Source organism: Aquila chrysaetos, chromosome 3 (assembly GCF_900496995.4).
Source record: "Aquila chrysaetos chrysaetos chromosome 3, bAquChr1.4, whole genome shotgun sequence".
Taxonomy (NCBI): Eukaryota; Metazoa; Chordata; class Aves; order Accipitriformes; family Accipitridae; genus Aquila; species Aquila chrysaetos.
In genome coordinates, this window is record NC_044006.1 from 17,904,266 (window position 1) to 17,928,617 (window position 24,352).

Here is a 24,352-nt window from a genome sequence, read left to right on the forward strand (position 1 = left end):
GCTCCCATTTTATAGCAGAAGCCTGTATTACTTAACTATTAGCTTCCTTTATTTTCTACCTCTCCAGGTAGAATCTCCATCTCTGTATGTGTCTTCTGTTTCTCTTCTCCATTATATCTATTTTCCCACAATGAGTACAAGTCTTGCATTTAACCTGCCCCTTCACCTTCCCTCTATTTTCTCTAGGTGCTAAGCAGTGCTCTGTGTGATGCTCTCCAATGCTTTTCTGAGGTTTACAAGTAATTGGCTTTCTTATCAAAGACAAGCAATTAGCTGGTAATTGTTTAACTGTGGGTTAAACTCTGCTGCATTATTTCCATTCACCTTCCCCCTCTTGAGTAGTCTTTCAAATTTAGTTACAAAGCTGTGTGCTCTGCTGAGTGATTGAAACTGGCTGGGTCACTTTTTGTTCCTGATAAAACATAAATACTATGTCCCCTTCCTCACATTGTAAGAGTACTGTATCATCCTGACCTAATGGATTTATTAAATATCTTTGTTTCAAATGTTTGGGTTTTTTACAAACCCATTTTTTTTCAGTATTCAAGCTTGGAGATTAATCAGTCTCCTTACTCATACCTCAAATTGCTTCTCCCCCAACTGAAAAAACACAGGTTGTTATACTCCTTGGGTTGTAGATAAGTTCAACTAATTAAAAAAAACAACCCACAAACAAAAACTACTTTCAAATGAACTATAAAATAGCTTTCTCTCTGCATTATCTGATCCTGTGCCTGTCACTCGCTGTGCACTGTTGGACCAATTGCTTGGACCAAGTTTAGAGTTAATACCAAAGCAAATCCAGAGTTGAGATTTAAGAGTAATGAGTCTGTTTTGCCTCAAAATGAGGCAGGAATCCACAATATTTTTTCTCATTATTTTCAAATTTCTTCCAATTTAATTTCACATACCAAGCACTTTACTCACTTGTGTAGATCATTAAAAAGAAAAGAAAAAACCCACCATCATCATGACATCTACATACTTTGTCACAATGCAGGTGTGTTTTTTAATTATAATTTCCAATTCAGTACCAGGATTAGTCCAAATAATTTAATTATTCTTCCAAATGCTGTACCAAAACACACAGAGGATAGACTTTATTTCAAAATATAAACAGAGGGGAAGTGAAAAACACAATCCAATCTAAAAATCAATTAAAACTCCAAACACTTCTTTTGCTGAAACATCAACTTGCATCTTTTGTTAGAAGAGCCATCTGGAGCAACTGCAATGCCCCACAGTAGAGTAAGCACATCCCAAAAGTGCTAGGTCTCACCATGTTGCCCAGGACAGCTGGAAGGAAAGCACATGGGATTCAGCACATTTTCACAGAGGTCTGGCATACAGCATCAGCACACTCACTCAGGAACATTTTTAAGAAAAATTTAAAAAGCTAGATGGTGTTGCTAGAAAGCTTATTTGATGGCAACTTCAATCCATTCCAGGTCTCATGACAATACAGTACATTATTCCTGGAGGCAAACAGAATGCAGTTATCTCCAGCACCTCTTTCAGGGAGGGGGGCAGAACTGGATGAATATGGACTGACACAAAAGGGTTTTTACAGTAGGGTCTGCACAGCCAGACAAGATGGCTAATCTTATAGCAGCAAGGTTCAAGCAGTTCCATCCACTAATTAACGCCAAAGAATGATGGGACACTAACATAAGAGCAGTCAGGGCCATCTGGTAATTCCAAATCTCTTCTCTTGTGCACTCAGAAGATCACTTGTATTTCGAAAAATCTGTTTAGTTCTACTTAAAGTTTTTTTTGTGGGGTGAGGTCATTGCTTATTTATGTTGTCTTCCCAAGTTCAATCTTCTTCTGGATGGCACGTGCTGAGTGATAGATCAAGGAGTCAATGAATCCTGCAACTAGAAGGAAAAAACAGATGGATCAAGCCAGACATGCCTCAAAGAGAGAGCAACTCCCAGGGAAAGAAAACACAAACCCTTCTGTCAGTGGAAAGGAATTCCAGCTCCACCAGACAGAAAACAGCTGCTGCTGCTCAGAAGAATAAGGTCCTCATCTCATCAGGACAGACAAGATCCAGCTTGCAGGGCAGAGGTAATCATGCTTCTCCAGAAAAAGATCTCTCTTGCAGAAGTAAAAATGAGACAGGGTGAGTCACTTGTGTTTACTGATGAGTGAGAAGAGTTTTGAGAGGAAGCTTATGCCGACAGCTTTATGCCATGTCATTGCCCTGACCCAGCTTGCCGATGGCATGTTTCCCATTTCTCACTCATTTCACAGTAACCTTAAAAATATGCTACTCTACTCAATGCTGCCCTTGATGGATGCCTTTTATTGGAGACTGCAATGTTTACCCACCAAGGACAAAAAGCAAAACAAACCGATGCCTTCAGATTTTTCTGCAGTATTTTCCCCAAATGTCTCCCAGCACTGAAGGAGCCTATTAATTCACTGCTTGTTTGGGGACCACAGAAAAGCTCAGAATGGGTCTACTGCACCACAAAACCCAGACAACCCTGCATCCATCAAGGTGGCTTGCACAGGACAGGAACCCTGAGCTCCTGCCAGGGAGGGAACACAGGGTGCCAGCGAGCAAAGGTATTTTCAATGCCTTTATGAAGCTTCATGTTCTTTTTTGTTTTATTCAACACCTCAATCTAAGGAATAAGTAAGCAATTACTTGGCCCTACACAAAGACAGACATTTCAATATTATATAAAGAGTAGCAGCTAAAATGGGAACCAAGTCTTCTGTTTATTTCTGTAAAATAAGGAATTATTGGCCTTACTATCTGGTCTTTGAGTAATGCTTCAGATGACTCTCTTTTGTGGTTGTTTTGCTCTGAAATTATATCTACTTGTGGAATCAATTTGATGCTGTAACACAAAAACTGTTACGCAGCTGATTTAATCTGTCCTCTAGAATACAGAGTCTGAACATGGTGTATGGCAGCAAACACTGTGAACTGGCTGTCAAACCTAATCAGTGCTAGAGGGCACTTGCATTTGTCATGAAAATAATTTTTTAAAGCCTTTCTCCGAGTCAGCCATAGAAATGAACACGAATGATCAAATTTGTTAGAGACAGAAATCCTGTTTAACAGTATCAGCTTAACTAAGCATTGTGACATCTCAGGTGATGGGAAAACCTTGCAGATAAAGGTTATTACGTGATATAGGTATGTGATACAGGTGTTACGTGATATAGCAGCTGGCTTCTGAGGTCCAGTAAGGTCTGCTGACCAGATCTCCAGGCTGGCCCTTCACAGCCACGTGAACATCTCTGACTATGTTTCAGAGCACCCTGGGTTATTAGGTGGAGTGCAAGGCTGGACCAAGGCTGGTCTCTGTCACACACATGTAGCTGAGCAGATACTGATTAGCTATTCCAGAAGCCAGCACTGAGAACGAAGTCCAGACACTCAAATCGCTCTGCAGGAACAGCCTCTCCTTACAGGACCCCATCTAGCTGTGAGGGCTCCTTTTAGTCCCTGCAGACCACTCACTGAAGCTCCTGTGTCTGGGAACACAGTCTGAGACCTCTGAGATGGCTAGGCCCATGGCAACCTGGGTTCACAGATTTTACTGGCTTTGGTTCCACATGAAAGCAACTATCTGTCTACAGACCCAAGATGGCCAAGGAAAACAGTACAGATGCATTCATACGGTATGTGAAAGACCACATTATTTGAAAACAAAATGTCCTGTAGAGCATCAGAATGAAATATTATGAGAGGTCTACATCATAATGAAATGAAATATTTCATCAAATGAAATATTATAATAGGTCTACATCACCTGCAGTGCTATTTACAATCTGATGCCACTCCCATGGGTCTGCAAAACATGCTATATACCGCTCCTGAAGGCTGAAATCATCTCTCCCCAAACAGGGATTTATCACCAGCCATGAACACTTTAGAAAGAGTAAGATGGCAAATGTTTACACTTTAAAAAGAAAAAAAGATTGAAAGGTGCAATACCTGTAAATATGCCTCCAACAATGGCACAAACTCCCGTGAGAAAGTGTGTAAAGGACCTAGAATGAGGAAAACAATTTGAACAACCACCATGAGCTCAGATACCAGTATGTCAGGTAAGTAACAACTAATAAAAACTAATTAATTATCATAATGTTCATCACAGCACATAAGTATGCATTATATAAATATTAATAGCTGACAATTAACATATTTAACAATTAAATAACCCCTATTGGCTACAGAATGGAGCTTGTCACCGATACTTTTACTAAGCAGCATTGAGTAGCATTAGAGTAGCGCACTCTAGTGAGTTCAATGGTAACACTAGGAGGCAAGTACTGAATTTATAAGCCTAAAGGACAGAATTTTAGTCCCTAAGATTTTATCCATTCCTATGCAGACAGAATGCACAGGAGGCTGCTGTAACACAAAAATTAGATCCCTAAGCACATGTAAATACATTTTTAAGTATAGACATTGGCTGTCCCTCATTATGATCCTGAAAGATCGGACAGCTACAACCCCTTCCATTCTCCTGCAATTACATGCATGTGATTAACAGAGGACCCGGAAAGAAGAAGGACGTTTCACACTGACAACAACATGCAGAAAAGCTCTAGCAAACGCAGAGTGAGTAAGCAGGCTGGATCAGCTTGGGTGCTGCTCTAAGTGTTGGTAAGATGGGTATGCTATATAAATCTAGTCTTCCCATTAAAAAAGACTTTGAAGAAATTAGTCTAGACCAAGAACCATTATGTCAGACTTCTCTTTGCTGCACCAATTTCCTTCTCCGTCTTGATACTGGATTAAAACGCTTCAGGTGGTATCAGAAAAACCCTAATCCCTTTCAGATGTTCACACAGAGAGGAAGGGCATCCGGGAGTGCCACTTCCTCTTCACTGATTGGGAAGGGGCTTCGATAGCTTTCAGGCATTTGCACTGTTGTGTGTAAGTGAGGATGGAGTCTTAAGCTATGCAAAATGACAAAAAGCAATGGAGGGTGATGAAATAGATTGAAATGTCTCTTACCTGTGTTTCTCTGTCAGCTTCACCATCATGGGCGAAAGTTCATATAGCACAAATACACCAGGCAGACCCTGGTCTCCCAGTAGCCCATTGGCTATCTTCTCATGTCGTGTAACTGAAAACTGGTTAGTCCTTACCACCTAGCAGGAAACAAACACAGCAAATGTTGTTTTGTTAACGAGGAATAGGAAAGGCTACTAAAACATGAGTTCAGTGAACCGTATCAGTGTAGCCCTGCCCACTCACTTGTGGGGGGGCCTGACAGTGCTTACAAAGGGTCATAAAAAAGCACCATCAGGATCAAATCTATTTTTCCCTACAGGCTATCAGTTAAAGCCCCAGCTAGGCCAAGGAATGAGTGATGCATCAGTCCCCAGGCTGGACTGTTTTGGTCTCTGCTGGCAAGTGATGGCACAAGCTGTTCCTCTCGACCTCAACCCCAAGTCCACGTCATCTTCCACCAAAAAGTAGTCCACCTAAGCATGCTTCAGGAGACAGCACCGATATAAGAAAACCATATATATGCAAGAGTGAGAAAAATGGAAATAATACATAAAGGCAGGAGAGTGCCAGGGCTGCAGAAGGACACAGATTGCCCATCTTTACATAAATGAAGATCACCCTGCAGCATTCTTGTGCACCCTGCCATTCTTCTACGCGTTCATACCAGTCCCATTCTTAGAGCAAATCAATTGGGTTTCTGTAAAATGACATTATGTTCTAGCTTATTAGGGATGATATCTGACACAAATTACAATCCAAGCTGAGAAAGATACTATCTAGTTTCTTCACCAAATTCCACATTTCAGGGTTCCAAGTACTGAATGTATAACACAGACCCTGGTATACATCTGGCAGCACACTTGGATCCATAATTACTGTAAGTATAAGCATCATGGTCTGCATGGATTCCTCTCCTGGTGACTAATAAAAAGCAATTCTTTTGACAGGGGAAGTCCTTTGAAAACTGAACCACAGCTCTACAGTAGCGTGCGAGATCGCATCAAGAGAAACAGAAGCCATGGGATACTGGGAGGTGGCCCTAAGAACAGGGCTCTGATTAACTATCCTTTGTACTTCAGGAATTTCAATCATCCACAAAAACTGCAGAGGCATCCTGAACCCAAGCAGAATGAGCTTCAAACATGGTCTGATGGTTCTCCCAATATCACATTATAGCAAGTAACTTCCACCCAACTTCCAGGAAAGAACAGATGGGTCTTTTTGTCTTTTCTAGGCAGGGGATTGAGGAAAGAGTGGTCCACATAAGGATTTATCACATGAGAACCAAGTCTCGCAAACAGTTTCAATCTTTAGAGCAGATGAAGAAATACAAACTATGTCTACCTTTCAATGGATTCTCTCAGACTGCTCTGCCCACGCTACTCTAGGATAGCTTCGCTTGAAGGTCTGCATTGTATCTACCGTGGCTGTGTGGCTCCTCAGATTTGTGGTTCCTACGCAGCCTCTGACATAACTAATAATCTGCCAGTGATTTACATCCTGGAGCGCCTAAAGCAAACATGAAGGTTGCGTGGATGTGCAGTAGTATGTTGTTCTGATAGCAAGGATACGTGGTACCTGCCCGAGAGTGGGATGAGTTTGGGTGAAGAGCCCGAGTTGGTAAGGGTTCCCAGTGTTGTGGGTTTGCACAGCTTTATAAAACTGTGTAGGAGAAGGGAGTCAAAATCTGGTGTAGTTTCATCCACAGGTAGATCAGTCCTTGCGCTGAACAAGCCCCAGAACCGCACCTGGGTTTCACCTCAGAGGAAACTGGTTTGGTGTTAAAGGGAAGCTGGGCACAGAGCACCCATGCAGCATAGAAGATAAAGAACCAAAACCTGGGAGACAGCTAGGGAGCTAAGCCATCTTGTATGTGAATGTTCACAGAGCTACTGGGGCATATGGCACCTGTCTTTTCCTCACAGGCTTAGGTAAGTACACTGGGTAGCACTGGCGGTGAAGTCTGCACAACAGTCAAGCTGCTGCCTCTACTGGTGTTTTCTTTGCAAAAGAAACATAACAGCTTACATCATTCTGCTGCCCTAAGACTATGGGGGCCCAAATAATGATAACTGACAGGTTTGGTTTGGTTTGTTTTTTAAAAAGAGGTTCTCTGGAGATGCCCTGCAGAATGATGGCAACCGACATGAACGCTTCCAAATGAATGAAAGAAATCACAGTTCTTTCTGCTCCCTCAGGCTGGCTTCAGAGGAGAGCATAAGTTTGTCTGTGCTCTCAGGATCTTCGTCTCACCCTGGTATCTCCTTGGTAATTTGTTTATCCTACCTGTCCCAAAAGAAGGGCATATTCTGAAAGCAGGGCTGGAAGTCTAGCCACACTCTTTTGGAGGCTAAACGAGTTTTTAAATCGGAGACAAGCTGATCTTGGGTTATTCTCCAAAGAACATTTTTAGGATCTATCTGCTGCTTTGACTTCTCCTGAGCGTGCACTATGAGGAATTCATGAGGGAACATGATGAAAATGGCATGGTCACTTTGATCTAGGTGGGATGGAAGACACTGAATTCTGCTTCATCACTGCTGTAACATTACAGATAACATTACACCATAGAAACTGTTATTCTTGCTGGGGCGGTGATCTGAAGAAAGTCAAACAGATTGTGTTGCTTCCACCAGAGGTCAGATATGGTCAGCATCAGAACATGAGGAGAAAGTCTGAAGGCTTCCACTTGCCAAAGCAATAGGGAAAAAAGGTACTTACTTCACCATCTACTTTCATATACACCGTGGGGACCACTTTGACAAAATACTGAAACATCATGGAAGCTATAAGCAAAGACAGAGAGACACAATTAATAACCGGTGAAGAGCTGGAAAGCTTAACCGACACATGCAGAAAGATGCTCCCTGACAAGTTGAACAAAACCAGTTTGTGTCTACCAAACAACAGCTACTGGAGGTTTTCAAGAACAGTAAAGTTAATGCCTGACATGAGTTTTCCTTTTGCCAAAGTGAATGTCGTTCCTGTTCCAACCAAAACCAAAACTTGGTTTTGGCCTTGACTAAATGGAAAACTTTCTAACAAACCAGTTATCTTGCTATAGTTTCACTAGTACAACTTCTTGAAAATTCTTATTCTAGCACATGAAAACCTTTATATTTAACAGCATAGCCCTAAGAAAACATACTCAACTCTAAATGAGAATCCTCTATCAATGTCAATTAACGCTACAGTTTATTCCTGTAGAAGCATGGGTTTCATCGTATCAGGAGATAAAAAGGAAGATCTAGATCAGTGAAGAAAAAAAAAATAGGAGGAGAACTCCTCCTGCTGCCTCAGACCAGCCTGTTCCTTCAGTTCTCTTAAGGATAATGGAAGGCAGGAGTTGCTTTGAAAACCTGTTTTCTGTGAAATTCCCTACAGGAGAAGATTATTCATCCATTTCTACAGCAGAAGTCATTGTCATATACAAGATCTTTAGCTGGTCTGCAGTAAACATAAATTTAACCTGCAATCTACTTCTCCCACTTCTTTTCCGGACCATGTCTTCAGTCCTAATTCCTCAAGAATGTGCCAACTGGTTCTCCAAGGCCCAGGATGGAAAGCTGCAGCCTAAAGAGAGAATACCAGCCAGCTACGGGCCCCCCTCTCAGAAAAACTACGGCGTCACAATCGTATCGAGCATTATCACACCTTTTCATTTTTCTGTATTTTATTTTAAGCACCATCCTTTGATTTGGGTACAAGAATTAAAATCAATGGTGGAAAATTTAAAAGAACAGATTCAGGTAAGATTAACAATCCTACCACCACCTCAAAGCAAACGACTTCTCCCTCCGAGCTTTATTAGCGCAAACTTTGCAGACTTCAGCGGATCTAAAAAAATGACTAATCTCTGCAGTGGCATATAAAATGGTCAGGATCTTTCACAGAAAATGCACACAAGCAGGCTTGTGTGAATAAACCAAGATTAGAGTTTGAGCAGCAGCAGCATGAGGAGAGAATTGCCTTTCCTTCTCAAGCCAGCAAACTGGAGCTATCTAGAAAAGATCAGCTATATTTCAACTTCACTGCAGCTGTTCAGCTGTTACTGTTGGGTAGACCAAGGTCAGGCAGACACCATGACTCTCCAGCAACTATCAATTAGACCTTTTTTTCTCTCTCCTGCATCTTCTGGTTACCTCCTACTGTGCACAGTACCTAGACAGGGCTCTCCCTGAACTACACCTGATACAGGCGTTTAATAATGATGTGCTGTACCTTCTGTTGTGCATCCACAAACACTGAAAAGACAGATCTTTCAGAAAGATCACAGAATCAAAACACGTTGGCACATTTGTTCCAGATGAATGGAGGCAGCTCTTCCAGAAAGAGCACAACGTGGAGGAGTCCACGTTCTACACAACGCTGTCAGGGTTCTTGTGAAAGACTGGGAACTTTGCTCCTGTTCTCTTCTAACACTTATTAATATGGACACTTAAAAAGCGATTTCTTTCAGCAGGCTTTTACCTTGCTGTGCAGCAACGTCTGTCCCATCCAGAGGGTTCACAATGCCTGGATAATCCCTTCCAAATGAGAGATGCTTGATATAGTGCGTCATATTGATCTGAAACAGAAATGCTAATAACTCAAAACAACTGCACAGCATCCAAGGGGCAATGTAAGGGGCCTAAAGTTAATTATTTGTATATTTTTCTGAGTGTGGTTCTGGAACAGAGACAGGTCCTCCCTTACTCTGTGCATCCTAACAGTAAACTCCAAAGCACTTGCTCTTCTTTTTTATTCATGGGAGATTCCAAGATGTGGAATTTCTCCTTTTCCTGCTGGAAATCCCCAGATCCCGCTGCCTCTCCCTCTCATCTACAGAGCAGGCTCTCCCGCCCGCTCCTCTCCCTGCAGTAGAACCACGCTGTCAGCACCTCGGTGGCATAGGTACAGGTATCACCTGCTTTCCTTCCAGCACAAGGCAAACTCCAACAGATCCAGAAGCAGTTGTGAAAATGTCAACCTTAGAAAACTGGGAAGCACAGATTAAGGAGCAAGGCACTCTCCAGAAGAGGGGAACAGGCTTGCCAAGCAACACACAGATGTCCCAGAACATACTTCAGAGCCTTGTGTGAAAGCAGGTCCCAGGCTCTGCCCAGAGCCATAAAGCCAAATCCAGCCAGGATCTCAGTGTGGCAAGGGAGGGAAATCCAGAAGGAAAATAGACCAAGAGAACCAGAACACTGTCTTGGGAACACTTACATTATCAAGTCCGAAGCTCTGCAGATCGTGAACTGTAATAGAAACATAGTTTAACAATATAGTTCAGACTGCAATAATGAGCCTATCTATTTACCTTATGGTAGCTTATAAGGGAGCTCCTCTCATTTCCATTGCGATCTAAAATGGCAAGAAAATCACCTCGGTTTCTCTCTTGCTTCCAGTAGGGCATGTGATAGATAAAACTGCTACAGTTCCCCTCCTGACATAGACTAGCCACTGCTACAGTGAAGGAAAGTAACTTTAACTTGGGGTTGCTTCAGATCAGGTATTTCAGTCCTCACCTGAATGTATTCTTAATCTAGGGCAAAAACAAGATCCCAGTCACCACCTGATATGCATAACTCCTCTAACTACCGTAAAACACAGAGACACAGCAGATCTAAACTAACAACTGAGCAGAGCACATGCCTTAATATCATGTGCAAGTGCCCTCAAGAAACCATTATCATCTTAGCAACTCTCAGTGCCCTGTCTATCAGCCCTGTTACTGGCTGCCTGGAGTACACACAGGGACAGGAAAAGACTTTGCAGGGCCGGCCTGAGCAGGGTATTTGCAAACCACTGGTAGGGCCAAGGTAAACTCTCACCAGTGCTAGGATTTGGGCAATTTGGCCTGCCCCCCACTGCCCTTCCTGCATGCAGCAATATGACAACAACGGCAGTACCATTCACCCCCAGGAGAGATCTGGCAAAGATACGGGCAACGGGATACCTTTCAGTTGGCTACTTAAATGACTTAATGCAGTGCCAGAAGCATCAGTCGCAGGATGAAAATACAACTTGCAACTCAATTTCAGTATCGCTCCTACCAGGTTTATGCAAAGGCACACAGTCATCTTAAAGTAGCCAGAGGCTGTGGTGCATTTTAATAGGTAAGTTCACATGCTCAGGGAGCGAGACCTCACCTTGCTTTCACCTCAGCAAAGACAAACACACTTCAAAAATCATGGGCTGTTATTTGAGGAGCTGATGGACTCAGATCACCAAGTGCTGCTGTTAACCAAGATTAGGAATGCTGCTCCCTTGAAGGGTTTCTGATATACAGCCTAGCACAAGACAAACTGCAAACCTAAAAAACTGATTGGAACTAGCCTCCCCTTTAAAACATTTAACATGAGTGTGCTGTGAACTCATTTTTTTTTCCATTAACATCTTTCAGTAAACCACCAGAAGCTTTACTTGTATTCCTATAAAACCCTTATAAACCCAAAGAGATATACATGCAAAACAGAGAATGTACAGTCAGAAAAGGAAATGCTAAGCCTAAGCTATACGCCTTCAAACGCTCTGATCTAGGGAGAGGTCCTTGCATTTCAAAGTTAAAATGTTCAATGCTCAGAAACTAAGGCTGCAGTCACTGCAGTTAAGGCAATGGTTCTGCATTACAAAGAGCTCAGAGCTGCACTGGCTTCAGATATTCCTGTGGCTGTCTCTGACAAGCATGCAGACCTATCACTGCCACTAGCACAGTGGTTTGTGTGCCGGTGCTGCCAACTGGATCAAAGAACTTATTTGGCTTTAAAAAAGAAACTCCTACTAAAAATTTGGAAATAGATGTGAAATGGTGGGCAGAGAAAGGAAAGAAGGGAGAAGTGGCCTTGGGATTATGCTATGCCGTTTGTCTCAACAGTTACCAGCAACACCCTGTTTCATGCTGCAGTATTATTTGCACTTAAGGCAAGAGTTAAGTGGCTTAGCTGCCAGTGAAGTGTCAAGTCCCACTGCCTTTTGCACAGACACCAGCAGGCTAACCTTCAGTTAATAACAAAGTGCTACAGAGATCCCAGCGCTGGTGGATCTGCATTTTAACTGGACCTACTGCCAAAGGAATAAAACAGTCTTTGTCCCCCATCTTTCTGTTGATGGCTCCTTCCTGTTCCACCCTCCTTTCAGTCATGAGCCATGTCAGAGAACGTAACAGGCCAAAATGTAAGTATTGCTTTATGTGAGCCTGTTCTTCCAGCCAGAGCCGCTCCAGAGTAAGGTTAGTCACGTCAGCTTTAACGCTTGGGTAGTCACATTCGTTAGCCTCTGAAGTGGGAGCTGAGTACTAGTAAGGCTGACAAATCTTACAGTCATAGCGCAGTACCAGAGAAATTCAAGGGCAGCACTTGACAAAGACCAGCCATTACCTAACCTGTTATACTAGGTTTACATTGCACGTGACTGATTTTAACAGGTATGGCTATCCAAAATAAAATTTCCCCACAGTGCTCTGCCATGCCTTCCACAGATAAAATGCCAATTAATTAGTTTTTATAAAACTCCTCTCCAATAAATGATTTACAACTCTGTGAAAACACACTATTTATATGTTCAATTTCTAAAACAGTGTTCCACCAGACCACAGGTTGGTTTATCTCTGATCACTGAGGATTACGCTAAGTACGTGTGTATGTACTCTAGGTTGCAGATGAATGTGTAGCTAGCCATAGTTTGCTTAACATAAAACAACAGGCTATTTAGCCTGCTTAGAGAAGAAACAGAATGAGTGTAAAAGGAACTAGGCCTTAAGCCTCATTGTTTTAAGACTATTCACCTTATTGTTTTAGGACTATTCATATTAGACATATAACTAATGATTAGATATTGGTTTAGATATGATTAATAGAATGCAGATGCATATAAAACAATATCTATGAGCTGCATAATTGTTCTATGAGACTCCCTCTTCATGGCTGGCTTAGAATCCAGTCAAGCTGAATCAACAGAGGAAGGATCATACATCTTAGACCTAAGATGTGGGAGTAAGTGATTAACTTTAGAATAAGACAAATTAATAAAATAACCTGAGTAGTTTCTTTAGAAATTCATAGGTACCTTTGAAGTGTAAGAAGATAAGTGATGATGGTGACCGAAGACTTTCTGCCTGTGACCACCAATCTCAGAAGAACCAAGACATGAGAATGGAGAATGGATGAGATAAGATGATGAATGATAATGATACGAGTACAGAGAATCAGCTGGAAAATTACAGAGACTTTGGATTGGCACAATGGGTGGCAAAAGGGTATATAAGATTTGGAGACTTTTGGAAGTGCACCATTCACTGCGGTGGTGGCCCAACTCTGAGTTGTTAATAAAGCAAACCTAGAGAAACCCACGGTTGAAAATTCTTTAACAATGAGGAAACAGAACAGAAGAGCTTAAGAGACTGTCAGCTAGGACCAGAGACTGTTATTTCTGAAGAAACATGAACATATTCCTTCCCTTCCATAACTGCAGCTAAGTGCCTAGGTAGGTAAAATCAAGAGACCTGTAAAACATCTTAAGTTTGTCAAGAAGTCTGCCTGGTTTTATATAACCTAGTTTTCTTCACTGTTTTAGTAACATCGTTTTCAGAACTGCTGTCTATCTGACGACTTTGCCCCATCTTGCATTTCTGACCTGAACAACCACAAAGCCTCCCTGGACTCCAAAATTCAGTCCTTTACCTGTAGAACAGCACTTACTGCCACTCAGGACTCTGTCAATAAACACAGGAAGACTGCAAGAAACCCAAGACGCAGCTACCCAAACACGTTGCTCCAAGGTGAGCTAGGACACCAATTCTCAAACTGGGGATTAATTTTCTGGAGGAAAATATCTTACAGAAGGAGCACAGCAGCAGGAAGATGATGAGTGGCATAAGGATGCAACATGAAAAGGTGACTGATGCAGGGAGCAACACAGAAAATGTTGCAGCAAGGGGAAGGAGTGAGCAAAGCCGAGAGCCTGAACCCTCTACCAGATGTTACTGAGTCAAAACATCACATCCCAACCTGTAATCACCATGATTAGGGTAAGAATTAGAGACCGAGGCAACAAAGGCAACCTCGTGGTTGGTGTCTACTACAGGCCACCCAATCAAGGGGCGCCTACTGATGAAGCCTTCTTACTCCCGCTACAGGAGGCATCATGCTCGCAGGGTCTCGTCCTGCTGGGGGACTTCAACCACCTCAACATCTGCAGGAAAAGTAGCACGGTGAGCTGTAGGCAATCCAGGAGACTCCCGGAGTGCACTGAGGGTAACTTCTTAAGCCAGGTAACACACAGCCCTACCAGAGGAGATGTGATACTGGACCTGTCGGTCACAGATGCAAGTGAGCTAATCGGTGACATCAAGACTGGAGCCAGCCTGGGCTGCAGTGGTCATGCACTGGTGGAGTTTGCAGTCCTGAGGGATATGGGTCAGGTGAAGAGTAAAGTCAGGACCCCAAATTTTAGGAAAGCAAAATTCCAGCTCTTCAAGGAGTTAGTCTATAGGACCCCCTGGGAAACTGCCCTCAGGGTCAAGGGAGCAGAACAGAGCTGGCTGATCTTTAAGGACGCTTTCCATAAAGCGCAAGAGCTCTCAATCCCCAGGTGGAAGAAATCAGGAAAGGAAGGCAAGAGACCGGCATGGATGAGTCGAGACCTGCTGGTCAAACTGAAGGGCAAGAAGGAAATGCACCAGCAGTGGAAGCAGGGACAGGTATCCTGGGAAAATATAGGGACGCTGCCCAGTTGTGTAGGGATGGATGGGGCCAGGAAGGCCAAGGCTTGGCTGGAACTGAACTTGGCAAGGTATGCAGAGAATAGTAAGAAGGGCTTCTACAGGTATGTCAGCCAGAAAAGGAAGGTCAAAGAAAGCGTACCCCCATGATGAGCAAGACTGGCAAACTGCTTACAAGGGACAAGAAGGCTGAGGTACTCAACAACTTTTTTGCCTCAGTCTTCACTAGCAACCTCTCTTCCCACACCTCTCTAGTGGATGGACCGCAAGACGGAGACTAGGGGAGCAAAGGCCCTCCCACTGTAAGAAAAGATCAGGTTCGTGACCACCTGAGGAACCTAAAAATACATACGTCCATGAGACCTGATGAGATGCATCCCAGAGTCCTGAGGGAATTGGCTGATGTAGTTGCCAAGCCACTCTCCATGATATTTGAAAAGTCACGGCAGTCAGGTGAAGTCCCTGGTGACTGGAAAAAGGGAAACATGATACCCATTTTTAAAAAGGGTAGAAAGGAGTACCCTGGGAACTACCAACTGGTCAGCCTCACCTCTGTGCCGGGGAAGATCATGGAACAGATCCTCCTAGAAGCTATGCTAAGGCACATGTTGGACAGGGAGGTGATTCAAGAGAGCTAGCATGGCTTCACCAAGGGCAAGTCCTGCCTGACCAACCTAGTGGCCTTCTATGATGGAACGACTACACCCGTGGACAAGGGAAGAGCTACAAATGTTGTCTATCTGGACTTCTGTAAGGCCTTTGACACAGTCCCCCACAACATCCTTCTCTCTAAATTGGGAGAGATATGGATTTGATGGGTGAACTGTTGGATGAGGAATTGGTTGGATGGTCTCATCCAGAGGGTAGTGGTCAACGGCTCAATGTCCAGATGGAGATCGGTGACAAGCAGTGTCCCTCAGGGGTCCATATTGGGACCAATACTGTTTAATATCTTCATCAATGACATCGACAGTGGGAGCGAGTGCACCCTCAGCAAGTTTGCAGATGACGCCAAGCTGAGTGGTGCAGTTGACACGCCTGAGGGATGGCATGCCATCCAGAGAGACCTGGACACACTCAAGAAGTGGGCCCATATGAACCTCATGAGGTTCAACAAAGCCAAGTGCAAGGTCCTGCACCCGGGTTGGTGCAACCCCCGCTATCAATACAGGCTGCAGGATGAAGGGATTGAGACCAGCCCTGCGGAGAAGGGCTTGGCGGTACTAGTGTATGAAAAGCCAGCAACGTGCACTTGCAGCCCACAAAGCCAACCGTATCCCAGGCTGCATCAAACAAAGCATGGCCAGCAGGTCAAGGGAGGTGATTCTGCCCCTCTACTCCGCTCTGGTGAGACCCCACCTGCAGCACTGTGTCCAGCTCTGGGGTCCTCAGTACAAGACAGACACGGACCTGTTGGAGGAGGTCCAGAGGAGGGCCACAAAAATGATCAGAGGGATGGAACACCTCTGCTGTGAGGAAAGGCTGACAGTCAGGATTGTTCAGCCTGAAGAAGAGAAGGCTCTGGGGAGACCTTATCGCGGTCTTTCAGTACTTAAAGGGGGCTTATAAGAAAGATGGGGACAAACATTTTAGCAGGGCCTGTTGTAACAGAACATGGTGTAAGGGTTTTAAACTAAAAGAAGGTAGATTCAGACCAGATATAAGGAAGAAACTTTTTACGATGATGGTGGTGAAACCCTGGAACAGGTTGCCCAAAGAGGTGGTAGAAGCCCCATCCCTGGAAACATTCAAGGTTAGGTTGGACGGGGCTCTAAGCAACCTGATCTAGTTGAAGATGCCCCTGCTCATCGCAAGGGAATTTGGACTAGATGACCTTTAAAGGTCTCCTCCAACCCAAACCATTCTATGATTCTGTACAGTGCCACTATTATTCTGGCCACTGTGTACTTGTATATATACACTTGAGGAAGTCCTTTACAACTTAAATTTTACTCTAAAAGTTCTGAATTGCTTTAAAATTCACCTGAGGTATTCTCCAAAATATCCCTTCCAGAGATACTGATATTCAGGTCCTGGACTTAACACTTTACCTGAGGTTGGTTTACAGCAGAGCAGCAAAATTTTGTAGAACAAGTGAGACTGAGATTGCCCAGAAACATTCTCCTCCAAGTTCTGCCACACCCACACCTCCAGAAAACACTCTTCTATTTGCTCATGGTGGTTCTAAACCTCTGTAACAAAACTTCAACAACGTCCTCCCCACTGAAGCAGTGCTCTTATTATGGACAGCAATCCAAAGATATTCAAAGAAAACTGTAAGATACACTTGGAAGTTAAAGGTAACAATAAGCAGGAAAAGAAAATACTTTACCATGTACATGAGACTGTTGGAAACTTTTTCCTGGTGCAAAGTGGAAATTTCCAGCTACCTGCAAGAAATAGTAATCTTTCATTAAAAGGTCTGAATCTATATAAATCAAGCAGTTGTTTAAAAAAAAATTAAAAATCCAAGCAACAGTACAAGATATACAGCAAGTAACTCATTTTCATAGGTGACAATATCAGCAGATACTATCCTAAGAGGTATGAATTTCCCCTCTTCCTCACAGGCAGTCAGGTGGAAAGCCATAATTACATACTGATGTTGATAATAACTGTTCTATGCACATTACTTTAGTGGACATAAAAATGGGAAGGAGGAGGAATTAAGTCTACTGGGAGGGAACTGAATGCTGCTGCAGGAAATACAAAAAGGAGTGGAGAAAGTAACTGAGAGAGAGAGTAAGCAGGGTAAGAAAACACTTAATACAGCAAACCACAGTGATCCTACCTATGCATCCATGAAGGCTGCATACAAAAATAATGCTCTAAACCTAAAAAAAAAAAAACAACCCCAAACCAACCAAAAAAACCCCCACAACAAAAAAAAACCACAAACAAACACCACACTACCCCCCCCAGTAAAAAAAAAACCAACCCAAAAAACAAAAGACAAAGGTTGTTAAAATTTCATTCTAGAATCTGAAAGGGATATGGATATTAGGTGCCAATCTTCCCTGACACTTACTAGCAATCATACACACTCCACCTGCTCCCCCCACCCAGCCCCGGAAGATCTGAATGTCCCAAGATCACATGCTACATTACACCTTGGGTGTCTGCAAACCGTGTGTTAACTGCAGACCTGATGAGAGTGGAAATGTGCAAAATTCCATGTGCATAACAACAGCTCCCAGAAATTTCCCCAGTGACAACCACCCTTGGACCCTTGCTACCTCCAGCGCTCCCCTTTGAATCTTTCCTGCTCATCATGCTTTGTGATAGAGCGTCCCATAATGGTTCCGTACCCATGATGATGCTCAAACCACAATGTCTGGCTTTGTGAGTAAAAGGTTTAATTTCCAGAAATAAAGAATGTGGTCTCCAAGAAGAGTACACAAAGATGTAAAAAAAAAAAAAAAAAAAAAAAAGAGTTTGAATTAAAAGAAAAAATTAGCTTGGGCCTGACTTCTAGAATGTACTTGGGTACGTAACCTGCATGTCCAAGTGTTCTGGGTTTGGTAACCCACCAAATGACAGGGTAGTTACATAGTTATATGCTATATCTCATACTACACTTTCATACACCAGCTGCGAAAACCACCTCTGAGTGTTTACAGCTTTGACAAGCAACTCCAATAGCCTTGCTTCCACTGTTTTTCTAAGGAAGATAATATGTCACTCTCTCCAGCACCTCTGCTGGCAAGCTGTTGGTTACTGTTATCTCCAGCATCCACTGGTGGTCTCTGTTTTAAGATTAGAAGGGCAGGTGGGACACTCTAACCTCAATGAAGCTACCTCTCCTCCTCCAGCAACCTCGACAAAAAGACTCACTAGCTAGACAGTAGGAAAAGCTAAGCTTCTCCAGCCGGCATGCTTCCTACCAGCCCACACAACAAAACAGAGAATTAACCCCTTCCCACCACTCTTCCTGACTCTCCTACTGAACCCCTTTACGGGCACAAGCACCTGGCTGAGCCCAGTTATTATATTACAGTCCTGTGAACACCTAAAGCTGGAAAAGGAGAGGAACGCCCTGACTCTGCCTTTCCACAGTCATCACCATCATGCAGCAGGTTCACAGCAAACCCCATCTCTCACCTTGTTGACCTCTAGGAAACCATACACTTGGCAGCCCCTCATTCTTCTGCTCTTGCATTTTCTGGCTAAACCCTTCCCTCTTGCATTGCTCTATGCTGTCCGGGTTCTTGAAGGCCCAGCCTCGTCGCCTGTATGCTTCTCTGACATCATCACAAGTATTACAACACCTGCAAAAGGACAAGCACCATCTTACCATCTTTTTCACTATAAAGAGATGCTCCAGCTCAGGACTTGCATCCTTGGTGGATTTTTCTTCAACAAAGCAATAAAGCAAAACATCAGGGACTGGACCCTGAAAGGTGACCTCACGCTCCTGAAGGAGCTCAAGCTTCCTGATGTACTTTTTGAGGCTTTGCCATGAGGATGCAAGCTTTTTTAATGCAGTGCTTGAGTCTGAAGAGGGCTTTGCCTATCCACTTAGACAGCCAGGTCACTCCTGGGCAAAGAAATCTGCTACAAAAATGACATCAGTGTCCCACAGCTCTGAGCAGTTTGGAACTTCCCCGTATGAACAAAGCACCTGCCTGTTTCTATTCCTCCTCTCCTCTCTTTTTAGGGCAAGACTATCAGCGCTGGAGGGAGGGTTAATGGCAAACTTTCTTCATTACTTTTCTACCCCTGGATAACATCTTGGTCCCCTGGAAGAAACAGTTTTCTTTCTTGGTTCCATGTTTTGCTCGACCAAAGAAAAAGCTGAAGCCTGGAATCATGAATCCCTCAAGATGGAAACACCTCTGGGGAAGGATGCAACTTGACAAATGGGACAAACCAAGTTACTACAGAGATAATAATAGCAAGGGATAGTCCAGAACCTATGGACTACCACCGATCCATTCTTACAGGAATTTGCAGGTAGGAGGAATGAGAAACACCAAATGACACCCGTTGTTTGTGTGAGTGACAAATGCCTGGTCTTTGCTCCTGTAAGGATGCAAAGCCTGCAGCAGAAGTGAGAAGGCAAAGCCATAAGCAGGTTTCATTCCAAGACAGCTCACGTAATGGTGAAATAATTTACACAGCTCACCTCTGGACACCAAATAACCTCAGAAAAGATTCTGTTTGATGAGATACAACCTTTGTGCTACCGCAAAGGTAGTGCAATTTGCGCTGCCCTTAAACAGGCACGTGGACAAACTAGACAACCTAACTCTGCACGTTCTTAACAATCATGAGTGCAGCTTCCAAAGGCATAGCAAAACCACAATGGTTCTCATCATTCTCTGAACACGGGCCCCAGGAGGATTTCATTGCACAGACCTTCATAGACATTTTGAAAAAAAACCATGCATGCAACATAACTGTATTATTTCAAGTGCTAAGAAGATACAAAAAGGTGTAAAGGTTACCGAATGTCCTCCGACTCTGCCCCGTAACAGCTCTCGCAGCGATCTGCATCCAAAGAATTTGGATCAAATGCTTTTTCCTCTTCTTTCCCCAGCTCTAAGACAAAAGAGGATTCAAAGCGATGAGGCATGTCTAGAAACACTATCTTGTATTCTTGTTCCGTTCTGCGCGTGATAACTGTTCTACACATGAACGCAATGTTTCTGTGTTGGACGCTGCGTGTCCTGCACCCAAAACCCACCTGAAATGGTATGTGTAGAGCCTGTTGAGGTGTGAAGTAAGACCAAGAAGCAGAGTGGCATTTGTCATCTCAAGAACACCCTCCATAGAAAGAACTGGCTATCTCTAAGCCTTGCTGGAGCGCTGATCAGATGTTACTTGCCTAAAGGCTTTGTTAAAACATTGTCTACCTCAGATAATGTCGCACAGTAAATGGCGACAATTGTAACAGGACCTGTTACACAAACAACATTTTAAATAGCAGTCAACTGCAGTCAACGCATAATCCTGTCCCAAGACATGTAGGGAACGCGGTTATACATTGCTGTGAAACAAGATCAGAGTAAGAGTCTCCCAAGTGGAAAATCAGCACCCAGTCCTCCAAGATGACAATGCTGACAAGGCACATATGTTAACCCCTGCTCACTGGAAGTCTCCAAGGAATTTCTACCTTCTTCGTGACTTAACAATTCTGACAATGTCTGTGCCACGTTGTGTGTTGAACGTGCAGCTGCAGTACAGCTGGGGCACGAACTCATGGAATTTCATGGTCTTACACGCAGAAGGCTGAACAGGGACAAAAACACTGGCTCTCACAATAAGAGCCCCCCTTAAAACCAGGCTGTTTCAACACACAAACCCTGAAGGACAGGACCAAGTCTCTTGTGTTACAAAAGCCCTCTAATGCTCACTATCCAGGCACTGCTGCACTACCCTCTATAAGCCTTGAAAAGGTGGCTCCTTGGATCGCTAATGCTGGGGAAGGGGATAAGGTACATAGACACTGCTGAGGGGATAAAACGTTACCAGGGCCCTGTTTGTTGAGACTGGGAGGTATAACAGGCAGACGGAAGCAAGTATTAAACATGTCTGTATTTTGTACTAGCCACGGAAAAAAGAGATTTTAATTGGAAAGTATGAAATATGCGTGAAAATCAGTCATTAGCCTTATTTCTTTAATCACATACTTTATGTATGAGGGTAGTTACCCTCAAGAAAATAAGAACTTTCAGGAAAATATACCCATTATTAAAGAACTGTGTGAGACTTACTTTCTAAAGCTTGCAACATTCAAAGTAGCTGAAAGCACACTTAAGCATTCATTGTTCAAAAAGCGCTATGGCTTTTAATCTCATAATTACACTCAAAGACAGCGTCAGGAAGAATACAGCTAAATAATCGCGACGCTTTGTCAAAGCCATGATTCCCACCACTTCAACAAGAACACCTGCACGATGCATGGAGTCTTTCAAGACACAGCAACCAGTAACAGCTTTTTAAATATAGTCAGTAGCTGCCTGTTAAGTTGTCTCAGAGAGATAAATCCAGAGGTAATGCACACAGTTTGGATACTACAAAGAAACTGCAGTACATAAAACTGCACGTAGATGCAGGGTTTCTTGCCATTAACACAGTCCTCAACTTGCATGCAGATATGATACATGAAATTGGAAAACTCTGTCCACTTTAAAAGGAAGGAAATGATAAGAACCACCAGTAAAGAATTCAATCATTCCTTGTCATTCAATGGAAAGGAGTAAGACAACATCCAAGCACAGAACACAACCTACTATAGAAATCATTCAGCTATTAACTATTTTAATGTAACTATGATTAGGAAAAGCCTCCAGATACTACTCCATGACATTTGGGTATGCTTTACTAAATTTAAGGTCAATACTGCTATAGCTGCCATTTAAATAACTGACTGAAGGTCAGTATCACTAATAGAAACTGATAATCATAGAGTTTAATGAAGATGGCTGGATACTTCTGATCTAACCTGCAACACGGGTGATAGAAACCAAACTAGCCTCGTGCTTCTTCCAGACAGCAGAAGAAACTGCTTGTTGTGTGCAATGCATCTGATCTCTTTTGAAATGCCTTTTCTAGGTGAGACCGTTTGCTCCTTACGAGTTTCTCTCCCTCTCCCTTGATTATACAAGGAGTCAGAGCAACCGGTTCAGACAGAGTAATGCCAATGGAGACTGGCAATACAAGTAAGGCAGGAGCCTACATGTGTTAACAGAGAATTAGATACAGAAAAGCTGGTTTTGTCCCCAGGCATTACGTTTGTAACACCACAACCTCTGAACGCAGAAAGGCTGCTAAGCGACACAGCAGTAAAAGCACTATCACCACATTCCCGTGACAACAGCAGAAACTCTCATACCTACCAATTGTTCAGCTCTTGGCTTAGTTTAGACTTGCAACTTCAAGATCTGAGTGATACAAATCAACAAATTCAGTTCATGCCAACACGTAGAACTACACCATCTCCCAGAAAATGTAATAAGGAGCTTGTGTTTTGGAAAGGAAAAGTCAGGACAGTATTACCGTTAGATTGCAACACTTTGCCAGAATCTTTTCTGGTTTGTATCGAAGCACAACGATGAGTCATAACATATAACAAATGTAAAGGAGAGGTTTATGTAGCCAAGGACCACTTACTACAACCTGTAACCGATAAACCAACTAAAATATATTTATCTAGGCATGCATTAACACACACAAAGTAAATGTAGTAAGGTGCAAGCTTGGGCTTAAGGGTCGAGTCACTGGAGCCTTCCCTGGAGAGAGGCTCTTTCCTCTAACCAGGTCGTCCCATTTGCCAGCCCACTGTGATTTAAAGATACAACCAAAGCCAAGTTTTGCCAGAACAGCTGCTTGATTTCTAGTTGTAAAAGACCATTCACCCAGCAGCTTTATTCCTGAAATGCATCTGTGAGTCCTTGTCCTAATTTCAGAGGGACTAGGCAAAGATTTGCCTCGCAAAAGTAGCAAGTATAACAGCAGTTCACCTGAATCTCCCAGTTTAATAAATCTGCATGCTATAAACTCTTCAAAAATTTGTGGTCTTTAAATGTTCTTCAGCTGTCACTTGTTCCTATGAATCTCAAAACCAGGCATACAGTGATGGAAAGACTACAAGAGCATCCATCCAAGAAAGGCAGAATAGCACCTTACCGTCTCTCGGCCTCCGGAGTCACACGATTGCCAGCTTTATCCAAACGTTGTTTAAACAGATTGTGCTCTACATCCAGCTGCTGCTCTCCTGCTACATCCATGGCATCGATGCTCAAATCTGAAATCAGTGAACAAGGAAATCAGTCTATAAACACACATTTGTTATGGCCTGTGGCAGGCTGAGGAAGCATTCAGCCAGTGAAAATACAGACTCTTTCAGCGAGGGCGATAAGAATGTGCCAAAGCGGAAGAGCACGTATGGCTGGGGCCAAGTGATATATAGGGAATAAAACGCACGTTGCAGCACCCTGAACAACCCTTCCAAATACGGGGTTGGGTTTGATGTACCAGAAGGACTGTTTCCAACTCCCCCAGAAAGCGTTACCCTGAAAGGTAATACACTTAAGGCAAAAAAAAGAACCCCAAAACCAAACCCCTCAAAGCCCATAACCATTTTCAGGAGTACAGGAGTTAAGCTTCAAATTGGTTGAAAGCTGCCTCCTACCTCTACCCCCTCACCCTTCCCCCTTCACCATCAGCCCATTTCCTCGTGACCCCTTTTCACAAAGAAGATTGAGAAGGTCTGTGGTCTTGGCTTGGTATCAAAGCACCGTGATGCACTTGCTGGCTACATGCTCTTCTTACAAGACTGACAGCTTCTCTGCACAAAACAGCACGGGCTTCCAGCCTCTCTGGCCTTCCCGTGCCCTTTTAAATGTGAGGAAGGCAAAGACTAATAATATCTTTGGTGGTCAGAAGGAAGTCAGACTCACTGCGTTTAAAGCCCAATGCATTACCCAAAGGAATTACTGCAACAGAACAAGAGGCAGGGAAGATTAGCGGACAGTCGGATAACGTGCACAGCAGTGGTAAGCAGTAAGACTTGCAAAATTTTCCGTCACTTCGCCCTGCAGCTTTGTTTTGAATTTAGTTAAAAGGTAATCCGACTATTAACGCTCACTCCAATTTTAAAAATTTGGGAGAAAGGTTATCACGTGGCATTGGTGTTACAGTCAGAATTGAAGTACAAA

The 24,352-nt window shown here is 43.3% G+C and overlaps 1 protein-coding gene across 1 annotated transcript; it reads right to left on the reverse strand.

Moving 5' to 3' along the window:
* Positions 1 to 1,070: 1,070 nt before the first annotated feature.
* Positions 1,071 to 23,455, reverse strand: LOC115338871 (endoplasmic reticulum-Golgi intermediate compartment protein 3; the record flags this gene model as incomplete). Its single annotated transcript, XM_030007828.2, is given in 11 exon segments — positions 1,071 to 1,877; positions 3,959 to 4,014; positions 4,988 to 5,124; positions 7,709 to 7,773; positions 9,458 to 9,554; positions 10,196 to 10,227; positions 17,023 to 17,080; positions 18,792 to 18,827; positions 18,829 to 18,958; positions 20,138 to 20,231; positions 23,317 to 23,455. Coding segments are annotated over 11 exon segments (924 nt in total), but the record flags the coding sequence as incomplete, so codon positions are not given.
* Between the last annotated feature and the right edge of the window lie 897 nt (positions 23,456 to 24,352).